Source organism: Helianthus annuus, chromosome 8 (genome assembly GCF_002127325.2).
Source record: "Helianthus annuus cultivar XRQ/B chromosome 8, HanXRQr2.0-SUNRISE, whole genome shotgun sequence".
NCBI classification, from domain to species: domain Eukaryota; kingdom Viridiplantae; phylum Streptophyta; class Magnoliopsida; order Asterales; family Asteraceae; genus Helianthus; species Helianthus annuus.
Window position 1 is genome coordinate 147,974,878 of NC_035440.2, and position 19,670 is coordinate 147,994,547.

At 36.1% G+C, this 19,670-nt stretch overlaps 1 protein-coding gene and 1 long non-coding RNA gene across 5 annotated transcripts; one reads left to right on the forward strand and one right to left on the reverse strand.

Annotated features, from left to right (window-relative positions):
- The first annotated feature begins 7,006 nt into the window (after positions 1–7,006).
- LOC110882719 lies at positions 7,007–8,106 on the forward strand. The gene is made up of 2 exons (XR_002560190.2): positions 7,007–7,378; positions 7,691–8,106. It is a non-coding gene; the product is annotated as an uncharacterized LOC110882719 (long non-coding RNA).
- Positions 8,107–13,061: 4,955 nt separating this feature from the next.
- LOC110885807 lies at positions 13,062–19,417 on the reverse strand. 4 transcript variants are annotated; one of them, XM_022133520.2, is made up of 16 exons: positions 19,293–19,417; positions 19,043–19,198; positions 18,268–18,634; positions 17,971–18,196; positions 17,662–17,904; positions 17,473–17,585; positions 17,293–17,391; positions 17,136–17,223; positions 16,678–16,904; positions 16,382–16,566; positions 15,520–15,719; positions 15,115–15,447; positions 14,935–15,036; positions 13,957–14,406; positions 13,602–13,886; positions 13,062–13,506 (listed from the first exon to the last, which is right to left on the reverse strand). In XM_022133520.2, the coding sequence occupies exons 3-16, from the start codon at positions 18,555–18,557 to the stop codon at positions 13,303–13,305; spliced, it is 3,045 nt and encodes a 1,014-aa protein (XP_021989212.1). In that variant the 5' UTR covers positions 18,558–18,634; positions 19,043–19,198; positions 19,293–19,417; the 3' UTR covers positions 13,062–13,302. The 4 variants fall into 4 exon arrangements, with proteins under 4 accessions (XP_021989212.1, XP_021989214.1, XP_021989211.1 ...); XM_022133522.2 differs by lacking the exon at positions 19,043–19,198 and having other exon boundaries at positions 19,293–19,416; XM_022133519.2 differs by lacking the exon at positions 19,293–19,417 and having other exon boundaries at positions 19,043–19,261.
- Between the last annotated feature and the right edge of the window lie 253 nt (positions 19,418–19,670).

Below are 19,670 nucleotides of genomic sequence, written 5' to 3' on the forward strand. Positions count from 1 at the left end.
AGGAAAAATAGAACTATTAGGCCATAAATTTTCTGCAAATCTGTTACCAATGAATTTAGCCGGATTCGATGTAGTATTAGGAATGGATTGGTTAATAGCCAACCATGCACGAATCCTATGTGATATAAATGCAGTAGAAATTCAAAACCCTTCAGGAGAGGTAATTATAATTACTGGAAATAAATCTCGAAAGCCACTGAAATTTATCTCGGTAATGAAAGTGGCAAGCTATTCGAGAAAGCAGGAAATGGTGTATATGATTTCAGTAATCATTAACACTAAAGATAAGGAACTTCAGGATATCCCGGTAGTGTCAGAATACCCAGACGTTTTTCCAGAAGAATTACCTGGATTACCACCTGATAGAGAAGTAGAATTTAGAATTCATTTAATTCCAGGTACTGCACCATTAGCTAAAGCACCATATAGATTAGCACCTACCGAAATGCTAGAATTGAAAAAGCAATTAGATGAATTATTAAGCAAAGGATTCATACAACCGAGTTCATCCCCTTGGGGTGCACCAGTATTGTTTGTGAAAAAGAAAGATGGATCGATGAGAATGTGTATCGATTATAGAGAATTGAATAAGGTTACGATTAAGAATCGATACCCATTACCTAGGATTGATGATCTTTTTGATCAATTTCAAGGAGCTAGGTATTTCTCTAAGATAGATTTAAGATCTGGATATCATCAGCTAAAAGTACAAGAAGAAGACATACCTAAAACTGCCTTCAGAACTAGGTATGGTCATTATGAGTTTACAGTCATGCCCTTTGGATTAACGAATGCCCCAGCAGCATTCATGGACATGATGAATCGAATCTGTAAACCATACTTGGATAAATTTGTGATCGTTTTCATCGACGACATACTTATTTATTCCAAAAGCCAAAAAGAACATTGTGAACACTTACACGTTCTCTTAACTTTGTTAAGAAAAGAAAGGCTTTATGCCAAATTCTCAAAATGCGAATTTTGGCTACAAGAAGTACAATTCTTAGGTCATGTGGTAAATCATGAAGGTATCCATGTAAATCCTGCTAAGATAGAAGCAATTACAAAGTGGAAAGTCCCACAAACAGCTATGGAGATAAGAAGTTTTCTAGGCTTAGCTGGATACTATAGACGATTTATCAAAGATTTTTCTAAGATAGCCGTACCTTTAACTAAGTTAACCTGTAAAGCCGCTAAGTTTGAATGGGGACCTAGACAAGAAGAAGCTTTTAAGATTTTAAAGCATAGATTGACGAATGCACCAATCTTAGCTTTACCTGAAGGAACATAAGACTTTGAAGTATATTGTGATGCTTCAAAATTAGGCTATGGATGTGTATTGATGCAACGCAAGAAGGTAATTGCATATGCTTCTAGACAATTGAAAAAGCACGAAGAAAATTATACGACTCATGATCTAGAACTAGGAGCCATAATTTTTGCCCTTAAGATATGGAGACATTATCTGTATGGAAGTAAGTTTACTGTTTATACAGATCATAAGAGTTTAAGATATATATTTGGGCAAAAAGAGTTAAACATGAGGCAAAGAAGATGGATGGAGATGCTAAGCGATTACGACTATGATATCCAATATCACGAAGGAAAAGCGAATGTAGTTGCAGATGCTTTAAGTCGTAAGTACCATAAGAAACAGAAACGAGTCCGTGCTCTGAGGTTAAATCTACAAGTAGATTTAATAGCACAAATCAAAGAAGTTCAGAAAACAGCAATCATAGATGATGCTGAAGGAATGAAAGGTTACCTAAAAGAATTAGAACAAGAAAATGATGGAATTTGGAAATTTCATAAGAAACGAATTTGGGTACCTAAGCAAGGAGAGTTAAGAAATAAGATTTTAGAAGAAGCTCATAAATCTAGGTATACCATGCACCCAGGAAACAATAAAATGTACCAAGATTTAAGGAATAGTTTCTGGTGGATAGGAATGAAAAAGGATATAGCCGAATACGTATCCAAGTGTTTAACTTGTTCACAAGTTAAAGCCGAACATCAGAAACCTTCAGGACTACTCCAACAATTAGAAATGCCTGTATGGAAATGGGAACTCATAACAATGGATTTTGTTACTAAGTTACCCAGAACCAGAAAAGGTAATGATGCTATTTGGGTAATTGTCGATCGATTAACCAAATCAGCTCATTTTCTACCAATGAAAGAAACCTTTAGCATGGAAAGATTAGCGCAGCTGTACGTGGACGAAGTGGTATCTTTACATGGAGTTCCGCTCTCCATTGTATCGGATAGAGATAGTCGATTTACTTCTCATTTTTGGAAAAGTTTTCAGAAAGCAATGGGAACTCGACTAAATCTAAGTACTGCTTATCATCCACAAACAGATGGACAGAGTGAAAGGACAATACAAACTCTAGAAGACATGCTCCGGGCATGTGTAATTGACTTTGGTGGTAATTAGGATAACCATTTGCCATTAATTGAATTCTCCTATAACAATATTTATCATTCAAGCATCGAAGCTGCACCATTCGAAGCACTGTACGGACGTAAGTGCAGAACTCCAGTATGTTGGGCAGAAATCGGAGAAAGCCAATTATCAGGTCCTGAAATTGTACAAGAAACTACTGACAAGATAACTCAGATCAAGGAAAGACTGAAGACTGCTAAAGATCGTCAGAAGAGCTATGCAGACAATCGTCGTAAGCCTTTAGAATTTCAAGTAAGAGATAAAGTACTTTTAAAAGTTTCTCCTTGGAAAGGAGTAGTACGATTCGGTAAGAAAGGAAAGCTAAGTCCAAGGTACGTTGGACCATTCCCTGTGATTCAACGAATAGGACCAGTAGCTTATCGTTTACAACTACCAGAAGAATTAGCTGGAGTACATGATGTATTTCATGTATCCAATCTCAAGAAATGTTTATCAGATGAATCCCTGGTAGTCCCTCTTCAAGATGTAGAAGTAAATGAAAAGCTGAAATTCATAGAGAAACCATTGGTGATCGAAGATCGAAAAGTCAAATTCCTCAAGCATAAACGACTGGTATTGGTCAAAGTCAAGTGGAATTCAAAGAGAGGACCAGAATACACTTGGGAGCTGGAATCAGAAATGAAGCGAAAGTATCCTCATCTCTTCCAGTAAATCTCGAGGACGAGATTTTTCTTAAGGTGGGAAGGATGTAACAACCGTCAATAAAACTCGTAATTAGAATAATAATTATTCATTAAGAAAACCCTAATTAAGACACCCAAGTAATTTGGCATAAACCCTGAAATTTCCAGAACAATCGGAATCAGGATCAGGGCCCCTAAAACTCGAGGGGGGCAAACCCTAGTTGATAATTATCTTAATTAATTCGTTGCTCAGTTCTTATTTGTTGAAATTGTTGAATCACCTAAGCTACAACCGAACTCAGCTAGGCTAGGAAGTAGGCTGCACCCTTTACGGACCGTAAAGGTTGGTCCTTACGGACCGTAAGCAGACCAGGTTCCCTTACGGACCGTAAGGGGTTAGGCATACGGTCCGTAAGCGAGTCGAAATTCTGGCTATAAATAGCCGACCTTGGCACTTGAACTGTGGTGTTAAAACGTTGCACAAAGCTTCTGTGTACGTTGAGTTTTCACTGTTACACTACAATCACACACACACGATCACGAGGTGCTGCCGCAATCAGGGTAATAACTCGATCGCTATTACGATTCAACGTCCGATCGATTATAACTATCCAACGATAGTCCAGGTGCTGCTCAATTGAGCTTGTACTTTGATTATTCGTCGTGATTTCGACTTGAATATTAGAGTGCTGTTCGAATTCGGACTATGCTCTGTTATTCGTTGTGAATCCGATTGAATTATCGAGTATTGCACTGATTAATCGTTGTGAAGGTTTAATCTCGTGAATTGACGTAACTGCTGTATTAGTTACTAACCTGCCTGTGTGTGCATTGTGTTAAACTAGGTTTAATCAAGGCTAATCAGTAGGCTTATATCTATTGCTCGTTAATCTGCAATGTGAGTCATTCTCTTTTTATCAATTGTTTTACAAAACTCCAAAGTTATTTTCAAAGTTATAGTTACAGTGATTAAGTCTATGTAATCACCAAAATACAGCCGGTATGTGGGGTTTTGTATACATTACTTATTTCCCGTCACACTTGGACAAACGGGCGGCCAAGGGGTGATCTGACCACAGTCACAGACACCATTGGACAAATGGGCTAGCCAATGGTTGGTCGAGTGACAAATACTGTGGGTAGTTGGTTTGATATCAGAAACATTGTAATTCCCCTTAATACTGTAATTTATAACTAACGGGTCGTTTTAGAAAATAGAATGATTCACTCAGTATTTCCCCGCTGACAAAACCTTTTTCAAAACATGTTTCAGGTGATCTGTGTGATCCAGGAAAAGTGCAGTAAAGCACTACAAGCTTAGAGAAGTGGCTCATTGTGAATAAATAAATAAAACATGTTTTGGCAAATAATGATTTCTGTGTGAAATCAACGTATTGTAAATTATGGGAATTTATCCCTAACAACTTTGTGTAATATATTAAACGAGAAATTTTTACGGTGAAAAGATCCTGTAATAAAAGACTTCCGCTGCCGCATAAATCAGATACCACGGGTACCACTGGAACTGCTCGCGGCTCCCGATTCCGTCCAGGGTGGGTCGGGGGTCGCGACACATTGTCCTGCACAGACTATTTAGATGAGTTGAAGCAAAATAAATAAACAACCAAAAATTTAACAACACAAATTCACCAAATCGCACAAATACACAAATCGAATTTTGTTCAAAACTGTTCATACAGTAACGGATAGATAGACAAAAGGAAACAAACTTTAAAAATCGTTTCAAAGTAGACGTCAACCCTATTTAATTAATATACCATCTATTATAGAAGAAGATGAAATCTAACCCCGTCTATTACATCTAGTTAGGTTCTTACAATTTTGTAGTCGCGCTCTTATACCTGTAGTAGTAAACATGTCATTATTAGCCAAAATTCTTAGATTTTACACATTTGGCCTGTTAACTAACAAAAGTGCTAATAGGAAAAATGTTTTAATATGTAATGTAAATGCTATTTTACAAATTGATTTTGTAACTTTTAGGCGAATTACAATTTGGGAGATCTTACTTACTGCTTTGATTTGTCATACGAGGAAACACATGATTTGATTTCCAACAATGCATGGTCCAAGTTTGATGAAATTTCTCTATGAAAAATCCAGACCCATCAAGCTCACATGCCTATATAGTTACGTTTTATACAAATTAATGTATATTAACTTATGGCACACATGTTGCTTTTAATCAAAAAGTTAAGGCCACAAGTGTGACACTAGGAGTGATATATATATATTAACCGAGTTGACTTTTGACAGGTGGTTCTCGCAAGTAAGCATCACAAGGTTCCAACATATTATGTTTTATTAAATTTTATGTTTATTTTTTACTTTTTAATTTTGTTTGTATTTTGTGTGACGTATCTAAGTGAAATGGCAAAAAGGATCGAGCAGGAGCTTCCGGAAGCAAAATCTGCTATTAGTGAAAAAGAAGCACTTTATTTTATATTTTGGTACAGGTGTACCCTAATCCAGTTAAGATTTACAAGTGGAGGATCTTTTTGCTGATCCTGAGAATGAATAATGGTTGTCCATATCTGCATATCTTCGAGCTGTGTGGAGGTACACATAATCTCAATATTGGTGAATTTTATAAACTTTTCTTCTATATGTTGTATTAAAATATATGGGGAAGGTTTAAATGAAAACCAATAGTTATCGCGAAAACTCGAAAACTAACTAAAAAGCCAAAAAAACATACCAATTTTTTTTTTTTTTTTTTTTTTTTGCATACCAATTTTCGTCACTTTTTATATATAAAAAGTTTCAAAAAAAATTGTAGTGCATATGTGTAATACTACACATGTGTATTATTACACATGTGTACTACAAAAATTTTTTTTTTGAAAAAAAAATCTTTTTTATATAAAAAAACCCTGCGATTTTTATAAAAAATTGAAAAAAAAAATTTGATGTGTTTTTTAGGCTTTTTTTAGTTAGTTTTCGAGTTTTCACAATAAAAGTGGTTTTCATTTGAACCATCCCCTAAAATATATAATATACAACTAAGGACCCATATTTCAAATACATGAGAGGCGAAGGCATTCGGTCTTTTATCTGAGGAGGAAATTACTAAGGGGATAGAGTTGTTGTTGTAACAACATAATATGCTTTTGAAGATATTACGAAGGCATCTCAGCTTTAGATGGAAGTTGATCGGGCATCCAAGTTGGAAGGAAGCTTCTTGAATCGGTTGTCATATGTAGAATTTAGATCCATTTACTAAAAAGTGGGTTGTGATTTAAATCCTAGATTAATATTATTACCTCTTTACATTGTAGGGAATTTAAAATTGAAATGCTCTTGGTTGGCTCATTCACAACTGGTGCCATTTTGTTGGTGGTTATTTTTTGCCTTCATGTTCCTTGTGAAGAATTTTAATACTAGCATGAAACATGATCAATATCTACAGGTTGGACTCTCAGCGATAATATATTCAGGGCTGAACGACTATGTTTGATCTGTAAGTAACCAAGTCACTAATAAACGGCTTATGTTGAATCTGTAATGGGTGAAGTGGTTGAAAAAGTTTTAAAGAAAATTAGTTGGATTAGTGGGACGAGTCAAACGGATTAAAGTTTTAGAAGTGTAGAACAAAACTAAATCTCCAAAATCATTTTACTAAAAGAGTTCCGATTATTATTGAATAGAATAGTTTTTAATTATAGTTACTTATGAAGTTGTTTTAGAGGCTACACTCTTCGTGATGGCGAATTAAGTATATAAAAAATGTTTATCCAGATGTCTTCCATCTGTTTACATGGAACTAAAATTATGGCTTGAGATGACACATGGTAAGACAGGAACACTTGAATATGAAGTAAATCTGTAAATGTAGATGGCAATGTATTTTCACCTTCATCTTGCAAAAAGTAAAAGGAATCTCAAGGTTTCATAATTATCCTTGAGTAACATGTTTGAGTGATCATAATTATATGTCTCTGATAATTGTAACTCTTGTATGATTTATTTCCTATTTTGGTTCCAGAAACTTCCTAGGTTATCAACATCAGCACTTCATGATCTACCTTATAAGAGAAAGAAGACTAGAAGCAGGTGTAGGGCATTTAAAACCTCTATGGTCACCAAAGTGGGCTTTCTTTTTTTTCTTTCTTTTTTTTTTTTTTTTTTTTTTTTGCAGATTTGCTAGCTCTCATTGAGGTTCTTACCATCTATTGTCTAAATAATCTTGTGGGGATCACACAAATTACTCAAGTTTTTCAAGATAGTGACATTGGTTAATCAAGATAATGACAAAACTGCACTTCAGGTATATGTTTTTATCAAAATGTGATGCTATAATATAAAGAGTACAAAAATCTTGATGCACCAGTTTGGTTTGTTTAAACTGTAACCTGATACTTGATCGTTTCTTATTAGCCTTGTGAAAGACTTATAAATATAATTTAGGCGATATTGAATCTCAACTTTATGGCCCGGCTTTTGATTTGATCATAATATTAATTATGCTTAATCCGCTAATTCGCAATTACCGGATTTGTGAAGGTGAGAAACTTTCAGGTGTGTTCTTGTAACAAGAATCTTTGATTTCAAATTAACACGAATCTTTGTTTCCATTTAGACAATTGCTTCTTTGAAGAAAGGTACATATATTTTGAAGTACGATCGAAGAGGATAGCCTAAACTTTGTCCTTTCAGGTACAAAAACTTTGATCTGATTTTCGGTCAAGCATTAATGTGGTCATCGGACTATAAGTGCGAAGAAAACGAACAAAAAAACATTCTTTCTTCATGTTTTTTTTTTTTTTGATAAACTTGGTAGCTTATAACTGTTGTTTGTTACTACATTGCACCAAAAATGTTAGTTGAACTGTATCAATGGTTCAAAAAGACTACAAGTGCACCACATGGTGGTTATGTTGAGAAATTTTCATATATTGTCATAAAAGATTTCTATTTTTTTGGTCGTATCAGTACGTTGTTATTTGACCCGTTTGTGTTGGAAGTTGTGCCAAATTGAAAGGAATGGTGAATTATGAATTAAAGAAATTAGTTTAGATGTTGAATTAAAGTGAAGGCACCGGTACATATCTCATGAAATTGATACGTAAAGTGGGAAGTGATTGAATGTAATGTGTGGAATTAACTTGGACATGTTATAAATGATGAGATGGGTCGAACTTGTATGCATTTAAACATCCAACTTGTATGTGTTATGAAACTCTCTCACGCGACATCCAATTTTTATGCATTATGGAACTTTCATACCTTTTTCTAAGAAAAAAGTGTTTCATTTTATCTTTTATTATTATAATGTAATATAATAGGTTGACTGAGCAGTAGAATAAAAGAATCATATTGTGTTGGTTAAAAAATAGAGAAATAAAACTGCACTATGTTGGTAGATATTTTAAAACAAAATAATTTATTCGGTTTGGTGCCAAAATTATCAAATTAAAAAAAAAGGTTAACAACGTTTTTGCAATCAAGTTTCTGGATAAAGATTTGTCGGGTTGCTGCTGTGTTCCAATCTTTGCAAACAAGGTTATCACCGATGATCATTTTTCAAGCAACCTTTTACCAGCCATGAAAATCCAAAGCATTTTCAATAAAGTTTCTGCAAGGCAAAATGGGCTTAAACAAAACAAAGCTTATAACAATTAAAACATCTGACACTTTACCTATTTCTTTCACATATGTACATTAATTCCATGACAACATTGTCCCACAAGTCACAGGAAAGGTGGATACGATGTTATGAAAGACTATCAAATGTGTATGGTGACGGCGTTGGTGCTAAACAAGAAATACAATTTTTCTAGAATTGTTTTTCATTACATGAAAGATAATATTACTTCTGGCAGTCGAAGTTGGGTGTATCCAAGGTTTGTGCAGATGATGTTGGATCATGCGTATCCAAATCTGAGGAAAGATGAACAGAATGATCTAGTGCAGTTGTATCACATGGATAATGAAACGTTAATCCGATTATCCAAGTATACAAAGAATTGGCCCGAACCGAAGAAGACAGAGTTTTTCGGGTTCATCAAAAAGTGATAAATATGAGGATCCAGATCCAGTAATTCATTTAAAGTGGAGGAATGATGCTGAAATGAAAGAACAGAGTGCAATTGATGAATTAAAGAAATTAGAAGATTTTTGTGAAACTCGAAATGATTGGTATACAAAAGAAGAAAAAGAAAAGAAGAAAAAAGGTGAAAGAGAACTCCTACACCAAAAGTCCAAGCTGAAGAAGGATCATCTTCTCAACCACAGAAGAAACGTAAGAAGAAAGCAGTTGAAACAATGCTGGTTGATGAACCAGAAGTAGATGAGACAGAAGTTAGTGTTGAAAAAGATCAAGATCCGTTAACTCCTGAAACAGAGCAGTTGTTGAAAGATATTGATGATACTTTAGAAGCTGAGAAATCAGCTAGTAAGATAGTAGTTGATGATGAAGATGAGAGTTTATCTGGTTCAGAAGTTGATATTGATGCTCAAGTTAACCGTTGGATAAGAGAAAACTATGATCCAAAAGATAGAGAGAAACAAAAGAAGAGAAAGAGGAGTTCGGATGATGATGATGAAACATATGTTCCACCAGAGAATGTTCAGGTTGTAAAATCACCATCTTCAGGAGGTAGAAAGAAATCAACATCAAGAAAACATGTCGGAACTCCAGCAGCGCGAAAGTTAAAATTCAAGCTGAAAATAAATCCACCACCAGAACCACAATCTAAACCGCCATCACCACCACCAAATCAACCAAAATCACCATCACCACCACAAAATCAACCAATACCACCATCACCACCACAACCATCACCTGATCCTTTACAATCACCACAATCACCATCACAACATCATACTTCATTACCCATTCATGAACAACCTCAAATAACTTCACCACACATCCAACAAACACCACCAACCACACAACCACCAGTTCATACTACTCCTGGATCGTCTGGTTTTGAAAATTTTCCACATATTCCAGAGAGTGTAGTTCTTGAAAAGCTTGATGATTTAAGCTTTGTGAATGATGATCTGTGAAGGAGTTGCAAAAGAAGGTGAATGAGGTGTTAAGTGAGAAAAAGAAGTTAGAGGAATGTGTCAAATCTGTTGAATATGAGAATTCATCTTTGTTGAAAAAGATTGAAGTTGATCAAGCCGACATAGACATTCTGAAAGTTCAAATAGCTGACTTGGAAGAAGAAAAGTCTCGAAGGGATGAGCAGAATGAGTACTTCAAGTTGAAAAATAAAGAGTTAGAAGCCAAGAATGCTAAAAAGGAACATGAAGAGTATATGTTAAAGAAAGTGTTGGAAGATTTGATTGGCAAGCCAATTGAGCAAAGATTTGAAGAGATAGAACTTGCGGAAGTTAGAGCAAGACGTGAAGCTGAAATGGAAGCTGGAATGAAAGATAAGGGTAAAGGTGTTCCAGTTGAAGATGATGTTCAAGTGACTAAAAGAGAAATTGTTTTGACTGAGCCGAAATCTCTGACAAAAGTTCCAGAATCGTCTATTCTAGCTCCTTGTCCATTAACTTCAGTATCTGGTGTGATTAACGACAATGATGAAGATGATGAAGAAGATGAAGATGATAATCTAAAAGATGATGCAGATGAAGTATATTCTATTCATAGTGATAATGATGATGATGATGGAAATGATAATGCTGATCAAGGTAATTCTGGTATAAAAGTAACTGAAGCTTCACAAGAAGAGAATATTGACGAGTATCTTCAAGAAGATGCAAACGAAAAACCAAAAATTGCAGGAGGAGAGGGGGAGCATGGTGATGCTGAAAATGTTGATGAGATTGTTGATAAGGGTGCAGGTTTGATTCTACGTCTTGAACATGATGTAGAGGAAGGTGAGTTGTTGCATCCTTATACTAGAGCTGAGATCATTAAGATGATGTGTGTTGAAGAAGGTAATTTTAACTTCGATTTTGAAGAGGAGTTGAATGAATTTGATATCAATCATCAACCTGCATATCAGTACAAGTATGTTGAAGAAGCTGATAATTATGATAAAGTGGAAGTAGAAGACTGGAGTGACGATGATCAGTCTGAGAATGTTAATGTTGATACTTCTAGCTTTCCAACTCTTGCTGAGTTTTTCAGTCAAGCAAATGAGAATGAATGGAAAAGAAAAGTTGCTGAAAGTATTAAGAGTAAGAGTTTTAAAGAAATGTCTAAAGAAGAACAACGTGAAGAACGAAAGAAGTGGTTCAGGAAGGATATGGATAGAAAATACAAAAGACCACTGCAGTATTACAGAAGAGATAGAGATGTTTCTTTGAGTGATATCATAAGCTGGGGTTACCTGCCACAAGTCAACGCTTATGCTATTAGAAGAGAATTTGGTGTTCAGTGTTTCCAATATATTCAAGATATAATGTCTCTACCTTGGTGGGATGTTGAAGAGTTATCCCAAGTCAGAACGCTATCATATCCAGTCAGAGTTCATGATATGCCAACATGGGGCTTGATGAAATTTGAAGCTTTCAAAGAATTTCGTCACTGGAAGCCACATTATCCTAAGAAAGTCAAGAGGAAGGATCCTGTTACAGGTTTTGAAGAAATAATTCTGAAGATCAAGAAGCCCAGGGTTATGAAGAATATTCCATTGCCGAAGATGGAACAGAATTTTCATGAAGGGTTTGTATGCTGGGTTTATAGTTACATGACAACCGAAGCAGTAATCGTGTACAAAGTTGGGAATGAAGTCAGATATATTCATCTGTACGATCCAATGTGGATAGTAAATTGTTCTGCAAAGGATATTGAATGTCTATTTGTGAACAAGATTGGGTATAAGGCAGAAGATAGAGAACAAGCTCTGCAGTTTCAGAAGGTAGCTACAGTATGTTTCCAGAAGGGTAGAAATTCTAAAAATATGTGGTTATCAAGTTGGAGAGCGATTGAAAGAGAAGAGTTTCTGAAAGCAGAGAAGAGGAGAGAAGAGCGTGAAGAAAAAGATAGAATCGCTCGAGCTACATGTATGCAACAGCTAGCTGATGAAGAAAGGAGAGCTGCCAAAGAGAAAGAACAGCTCAGGAAAGCGTTATTGAAAAAGCCGAAGCAAAGGGAAGAATTTTTCAAATCTTTGTGAAGAATGTTTTGAAGATCGACTGACTGAAGACTGCAGCAATATCCAAGGGGGAGTTTGTTGATGCATAATGTCTATCGCCTGCGTCATCAGTCTGTGTCGTGTCATATATGTAATAGGCTAGCTTTGTGGTTAAAAAGTTAAAGTTTATGTGTTTTAAGCCAGGTCGCACGACCTGAATGGTCAGGTCGCACAAGGTGGAGTTGTCCAGTTCGTGCGGTCTGGGTATGTTATTCCGTGCGGTCTGGCAAGTCTATAAATAGGCTAGTAGCGTTCTTCATTTGTAAATTTCTGGAGAATTTTGTACCGAAGTGCTGTCTGATTCTCTCTGTACCAAAACGTATTATATCAATGAAGAACATGTTTAAAGTGACTTTCTACTCTTCTACTCCTGTTCTAACACTGATTGACGGTTTCTAGTCTGATTCTGCCTTTCTAGAAACTAGATCTGACTCTGATTGACTCGTTTGGACGAATCATCGATCCTACAGAATGTACAATTCAACCTTTATAGTTTTATTAGTTGTTAAGTAGGTCACAACTTACTTATTTCCACAAATATTACCTCTTATTAACTAGGTTAAACATTCCTAGTTAATCTAGTAAGTTCGGAGAGGTTATAACCCATTTTATTTCAAGTCCCACTAGCCCAGACCTTTTATAAACTTTATTTACTAAAAAACATTCGTTCACCTTTTGTTTAACATTATAAGTTGATTGAGCAGTAGAATAAAAGAATCATATTGTGTTGGTTAAAAAATAGAGAAATAAAACTACACTATGTTGGTAGATATTTTTAAAACAAAATAATTTATTCGGTTTGGTGCCAAAATTATCAAATTAAAAAAAAAAAAAAAAAAGGCTAATAACGTCTTTGCAATCAAGGTTTTGGATAAAGATTTGTCGGGTTGCTGCTGTGTTCCAATCTTTGCAACCAAGTTTATCACCCTAGCACTCCAATTAAAACATCTGACACTTTATCTATTTCTTTCACATATGTACATTAATTCCATGACAACATTGTCCCACAAGTATTATACATACATACTACTACTATGACTCTCCCTCCATCTCCAACTGAAAAACAAACGGAAACGCTTTCAAAACCACATCGTCAGTGAGACTCTGACCCGTTTACTTGCAATCTGTCGGTTTGTTGAATAACAAAATGATCAACGATCCGGACTGTGTTTACAGGATCCTGATGAAAGGCATTTGCCCTCCATTTGCTTGGAAACTTTCTATGATGACTTGCCTGCTGCTGCGGCTGTTTCCCCTCGTTATCCCACTCGGGATCCAGCTTCCATTCCTTCGGGACCTACATATGGATCAACATCACTTTATTTAATTTTTTATGTTATCGTAGTTTTATACTCGTATTTAACACGTTTTATAATTAATTACAGAATGCACCTTGTCAACCGCAAGTGTGAAAACTTCAATATCGCCGTCATCCTTGATATGGAAACGTGTGAAGGACTTGTAATTAGCGATCCGTAGAGAGGAAAAGGCTTCATCAAAGTGCAAGTGAAGCCAGTTAATACAAATATACAAGTAGCTTCCAAATACAAGTGAAACCACCGGTGTCGACAACACCCAGAAATAAAGAAACACCGATGCATAGTATATGGCTGCACCCCCTCGTGAGAGTGAAATCATCCCGTTCTTGCATATATTGGCCCGTGTCACAGCCATCACCTGACGATTGAACAAATTTAACATTTAACACGATAAAAAAAAAAAGGTACCAATACGATGAAAAACAAACCTCCGGAACATCAAAAGCCGACATGAGATATTTAATACAAGCGGGATAAAGGCCAAAAGTCCATTGCTCTATACGTGTCCGAAGACCCGTTGGGTCAGGAAAGTGCTCACTCTCCACTGTTCTGTACCATTCATATAATGTGTGATAACCCGAAGTTGCCAAAAGCTTGTGTTGAACGCATAGTTCAACACCTAATTCCATTAGTAACATAAGAATCAACGCAGCAGAAAGATGGGCCAAAACGTGCACAACTCCGATTGCTACTTTTCTTTTTGGTGACACTTTAGAAGGAACGAAAGCTATTGCAGCGACTAACAATAACAAAGCGCCCATAGAAGATACATACGATTGCCCCATCATGTACATAAAAGCATCCCATACCGTGCTAAAAAAGCTCCTTACATGGCCCGAAAACGGATCATCCTTTTGCAAAATATGCCCCAAGTTGCACTGAAGAAAAGAAAGCAATATGTTTTGATTTCTAACACGGGTAAAGATTTACGGGAGAATTCCTGACTCGACATGAACCTAGCACGAACTGGGTTTGGGTCTAGTCTAAACAGGTTCGGGACTAGGGTCGAACAGCAAACACATTTAGCTAAACTGGCTGTGTTCGGGTCGACCTGGCACCCATTTGTTTTTATTAACTTATAAAAATATATCATTTGAGTCATCACAAACGGATGCCAAAAATTTAAAAGATAAAAGAGAAACAAAAGTAGTTTTTATAGTTTAAACGCAATTACTTTATGTACATTTGTATTTTTGGTTGTAAATTGAAATTTCAGGTAGTAATATGTAAAAAAAAAAAAAATATAAAAATAAAAATGCTGGGTTAAACGGGCATGTTCGTGTCAACTCGCAACAATTCGTGTTATGTCATGTTTGGATTCATATGTATGACCCGATTTTCGCAATCATGTCGTGAACAGGTTTGTGTTGGGTCTGACCCAACCCCAACAATAATGGAGTATGTACCTGTGGGAACATTGAAAAGGTCAATATAAAGTAAATGAACCCGCCAATGAAATCAAACTGCCAATTTTTCTTCCGAAACTTCAAGATATTTCCGAGGGCAATCTGCAAAGCACAATTTAGCGCAAAAAGAATGATAGCGTTATATTATATTATACCAAATAAAAACAGATCCTGCCTTACCCTGCTTGAATCTTCAACTTCGGGATAAGCGGCTTTCATTTCATAAGTTGTACCATACGCTTTATCAAAGTTACTGAACACGTGTGTAGGATGCAAAAAGGCCCCACCGCAACCGTTGACGAGTAAATGTTGTATACAGTCAGGATTTTCGGACGTGACACGTGAATGACGCATGTAATTATGTAAGTCACCCGCCATTCTAAGTTTACACCTTCCTTTCAAATGATCTTTTACGAGATGTGAAACATTCTTTCCCGTAACATGACCCCAGTACCAATCCAAAATCCAACTCGGTTCATGTGTCATGATGATCACGGAATCGTTTTCTTTAACCTGCAAAATATATAACATATATATATTTATCTGGAACAAATATAATCAATGTAAAAGAATAGATTTATCTACCTTCTCTTTTATCAAATCTTCAAAGAATTTGAACTGATATATATCAATGTCACAATGTAGAGCTAAATCAAGACCGAAAACCCACCATCCCTTTGGTAGCTGCAAAGCAAAGTAGCTTTTCTTTTGCGGCATTAACCATCCACCTAACCAGTTCTTGTGACAAATGTACCTCATAAACGTTTGAAGCCCATCAAACCAATCTGTAACACCACAAATAGACTTTTACTCTTACTTACAAGATATCTATCCGTTTGTGTTCATTATATCTATTAGAGTAAAGTACACAGATGGTCCTTGTGGTTTGCACTTTTTAACGCATTTAGTCCCCAACCCACAAATCTAAAGGTTTTAGCAAGTCCATGTTAGGGACCAAAAAGTGTTACAAAGTGCAAACCACAGGGACCATCCATGTACTTTTGGAAAAAGTTGGGGACTAAATGCGTTACAAAGTGCAAGCCACAAGGACCATCCGTATACTTTTGGAAAGCTAGAGACCAAATCCAAAATTTTGGTAAACCACAGGAACCACCCGTGTACTTTATCGATTATTAATTCCTTAAATAATCAAATACTCAAACATATTATTATATGACTATGACCAGGGGCGATGCTTTGAAGAGGCCGGGAGGGGCGCCCGACCCCCCGAACTTTTCGGCCAGTAGTGTTATATATGTAGTTTTCGTATAGAAATTTTTGGGTATATATGTTTTCGACCCCCCGGTTCTATAGAAATTTTTGGGTATATACATTTTCGACCCCCCCTGTAAAAAAGTTCAAGCTTCGCCACTGACTATGACAACATCAAACAACATGGAGGGAGAAGCACAACAAACGCATGAAGAGAAAAAATGATGAGGCCAACCATGGTTCCCCGGGATGACAAAGCATTGGGGTCCATCGTATTGTTTCAAGTGAGAGACACCATAGGGCAATTCGGGCTTGTCTACCGCAATATGCACGTCTTTATACCATGGTGGTGGCTGAAAAGCATACTCAAAGGGACGGAAAAAACGCTTTTCATAATTAAACGCTGACGGGTTAGGATACCTGAAAGATATTTTTTACAAAAAAGATAAAAAAAAAGTATCAAAAAAACAATTTATTTTGTAGTGTTTAACGGTGAACCAACATGGAAGGAAGGGTAGATGTGTAACTTACGCAAGATCACCTCCAATAAGGAGGAGGTCTCCACGAGGCAATTGTAGTAAAGAATCATCATTCAAGGCATTAAGTGAAGGTTGTGCAAGAAGTCGAGCAACCGAATAAGACGAGTTCCCGCCATCACCCGTATCAGCCATAAAATCAAACCACAGCTCATCTTTTTCACTAAAATTATCATATAGAAAATCCTCCTTTTCCCCTTCGTGAACCCTACTCATTGCCGCCTAAAGCCCACAAATATAAAATATTATTTTTCATCTATAATATCAAGATCATCTTCACACATATTGGACATTCTAAGACACTGTTACTCCTTCCATACCAAGAAAATTCAACATACTAAGACCAAAATACCGAAACTTGTAAGGCCAAAATCTTCACACATATTGGACATTCTAAGAACAAAATACCGAAACTTGTAATACCAAAATCAGATACTGTTAAAGATTTTGAACCTGCATCATTCGCATGTCAAATCTTCCAACAAATACAGTCACAGATACAAGGAGGTCAAACACAGTCTTGAATAGATCAGCCGAAGTCCTGCAACATCAATAAATACCATGAAAATATAAATATATAAAAGAGACTTAAAAGAATATAGATAGATACCCTGAATACCAAGGAACCATATCCAAAAAATTAGGCTTCATTTGCTTGTTCTTCAACTTCTCAGTTTTTTCAACTGATAGCGGATGAGTAAGAGCCCACCTGATGATTAAAATCATTAATTAATTAATTAACCGTCTCGTTTTCTAATATTTTGGTGTAAATAAGAAGCAACCCGCTTACCCTGTTGATCTCTCCACCACATAATTAGCCATATAAAGACCGATAAACGTTGCCCATAACGAATAAATTGGAGAAATTTCATCAGATGATTCACACGGGCCACTACATGAGAACTGAAAAGAAGATTAAAAATATGTAAGTTGACGCATAAAACGACATACTGAACAAAGTGAGAAGCACGAGTCATACTTCTCCGTATATAACCCACTTGGAGAGAAGTGGATAATCACCCGCAGACCCAACTGGAGCAAACCAAGATTTGCAAATTTCATCTTTGAATTCATACATTTTAAGAAACTTTGACAGCCATATACTCGGCTCACCCTTCTTCCAAAGTGAAAACAGGCCTGAATCTCTTCGGCCTAATCGCTTTTCATTCAAAGCGTGATTTCCGCAGTGGCTATAAAATACACAACACGCCACACTTAACACCTACACAAATAATCACACAATGAACACTTCAAACATCAATGATATACACAACGTTAGGAGACTTACCGTACAATTTTGAACAATGGTCAAGATCGCAGGTCTCCTCCCTGCCACACGAGAAACAAGACCCACGTACCAAAGTCCCAGAAAAACTAAGTGGAAAACAAGGAGTACTGAAATAGATGAAAAGTATATTGTCAAAAATAATGAGAGATTCATCCTCATATCCACTCCCATTGACTGAAAACTGGGAAGATGGTATACAGACGCCACTAATATCCATGCTATATACCTGCCAAAAAAATCAAAATAAAGTATTTTCATACTAGAGTAAAGAAAAGAAAAAACTAAAAGCTAGCTTACCATCGACTGAAATTTGAGTAGCTCGGCTTGATCGTCTTCCCCAAAAAAGGAGATGAAAAGAAATAGAAAACGCCTAGTAAGCACGCATACATTGACCACCATTTGATGTTGTTGTCTAGCTTCTGGATGAGCGTATGCATGTTGTCTGATGAAATAAAAAAAAGACAACCAATAGCGACCGCAATGATGGCATGTCGGGAATGCTCATGAGGATAAGGGTATGTATGGGTTAGAATCGTCCGCATTTTCATCATGTTTAGCAAACCACTATGCTCCTTATCTGTCCCCATCTTGATCCTTAATATTGAACCGAAGACCCTCGATTTACTGTACTTTCATATACTTTACGAGAATCTAATCCAAGATCCTGAATATAGTCCAGCATTAAAACCAGATGACTTTAATGTAACCAACTTACTAGTGTGATCTAAAGTCACAAAAAACTGTTTTTAAGTGTTTAATTTTCTGAAAATTTTCGATCTAAATGATCAATTTCAGATAACTGGTGAAGATCATGATAAATATTCAGGCAGTTTAACATCTAATTATTTGATTCTAACCCTTAAATAAAAATATAAAAAAGATAATGAATGATACACAAAATTAGGGTTTCATAAACAAAACCCAATACAAAAATTCAAAATTTAAGCAAAAAACAGGTGAATTATCAAAATCAAAACATACCCATTACAAGTTTAACCACTAGATATCAGTATCAATGAAGCAATTATCAAAACAAACACAACTTATGAACAAAAGTTAAGAGATACAGTACCTTAATGAGTGGAGAAATAAAGACAGAAAGTGATGTGTGTTTGTTAGACACTCAGATGTGTGTATATATAATATATAGGCATGATTAAGTCCACAGAAATATGGGGGGAATTATTGAAGAATGTCTGCGGCGAATGGCATATTCTTTTCTATCACTCTGTACTTCACATTACTGTAAATTAGGGTTTTACAGAGAGAAAGTTGTTGGGTGAAATTGAGAAAGATAAGATAAATAATTGGGGATTGCTTACTCATGATGATGAAGCAATCATCTGAGGTCGTGGCTGTGATTATTGGCCGTCCGATCAGTTTTCGTGACTGGTGTATTTCAGTTGTTCGCAAGTGATTGGATACAGGGGTTTGTGGTGGTCGGTGAATCGGACAGTTTTTTCTTGTTTCGGTTACCATTTTTGTTTACTAGTGTAAACTTAATAACTTTGTATCTTTTTCTTTTACCACCCAGCTAAATCCAAATACTATACAAACTTGGCCACCCAGCTAAATCCGTTGGCGAAAGATAATCCATGCCCTACGTATGCAGACAACGCTGATAATCAGGCCCGCCCATTATTCTAGGGGAAACCCACTGTGGTAAAACATGACCCTCCTGAAACAAATTGCAAGTAAAT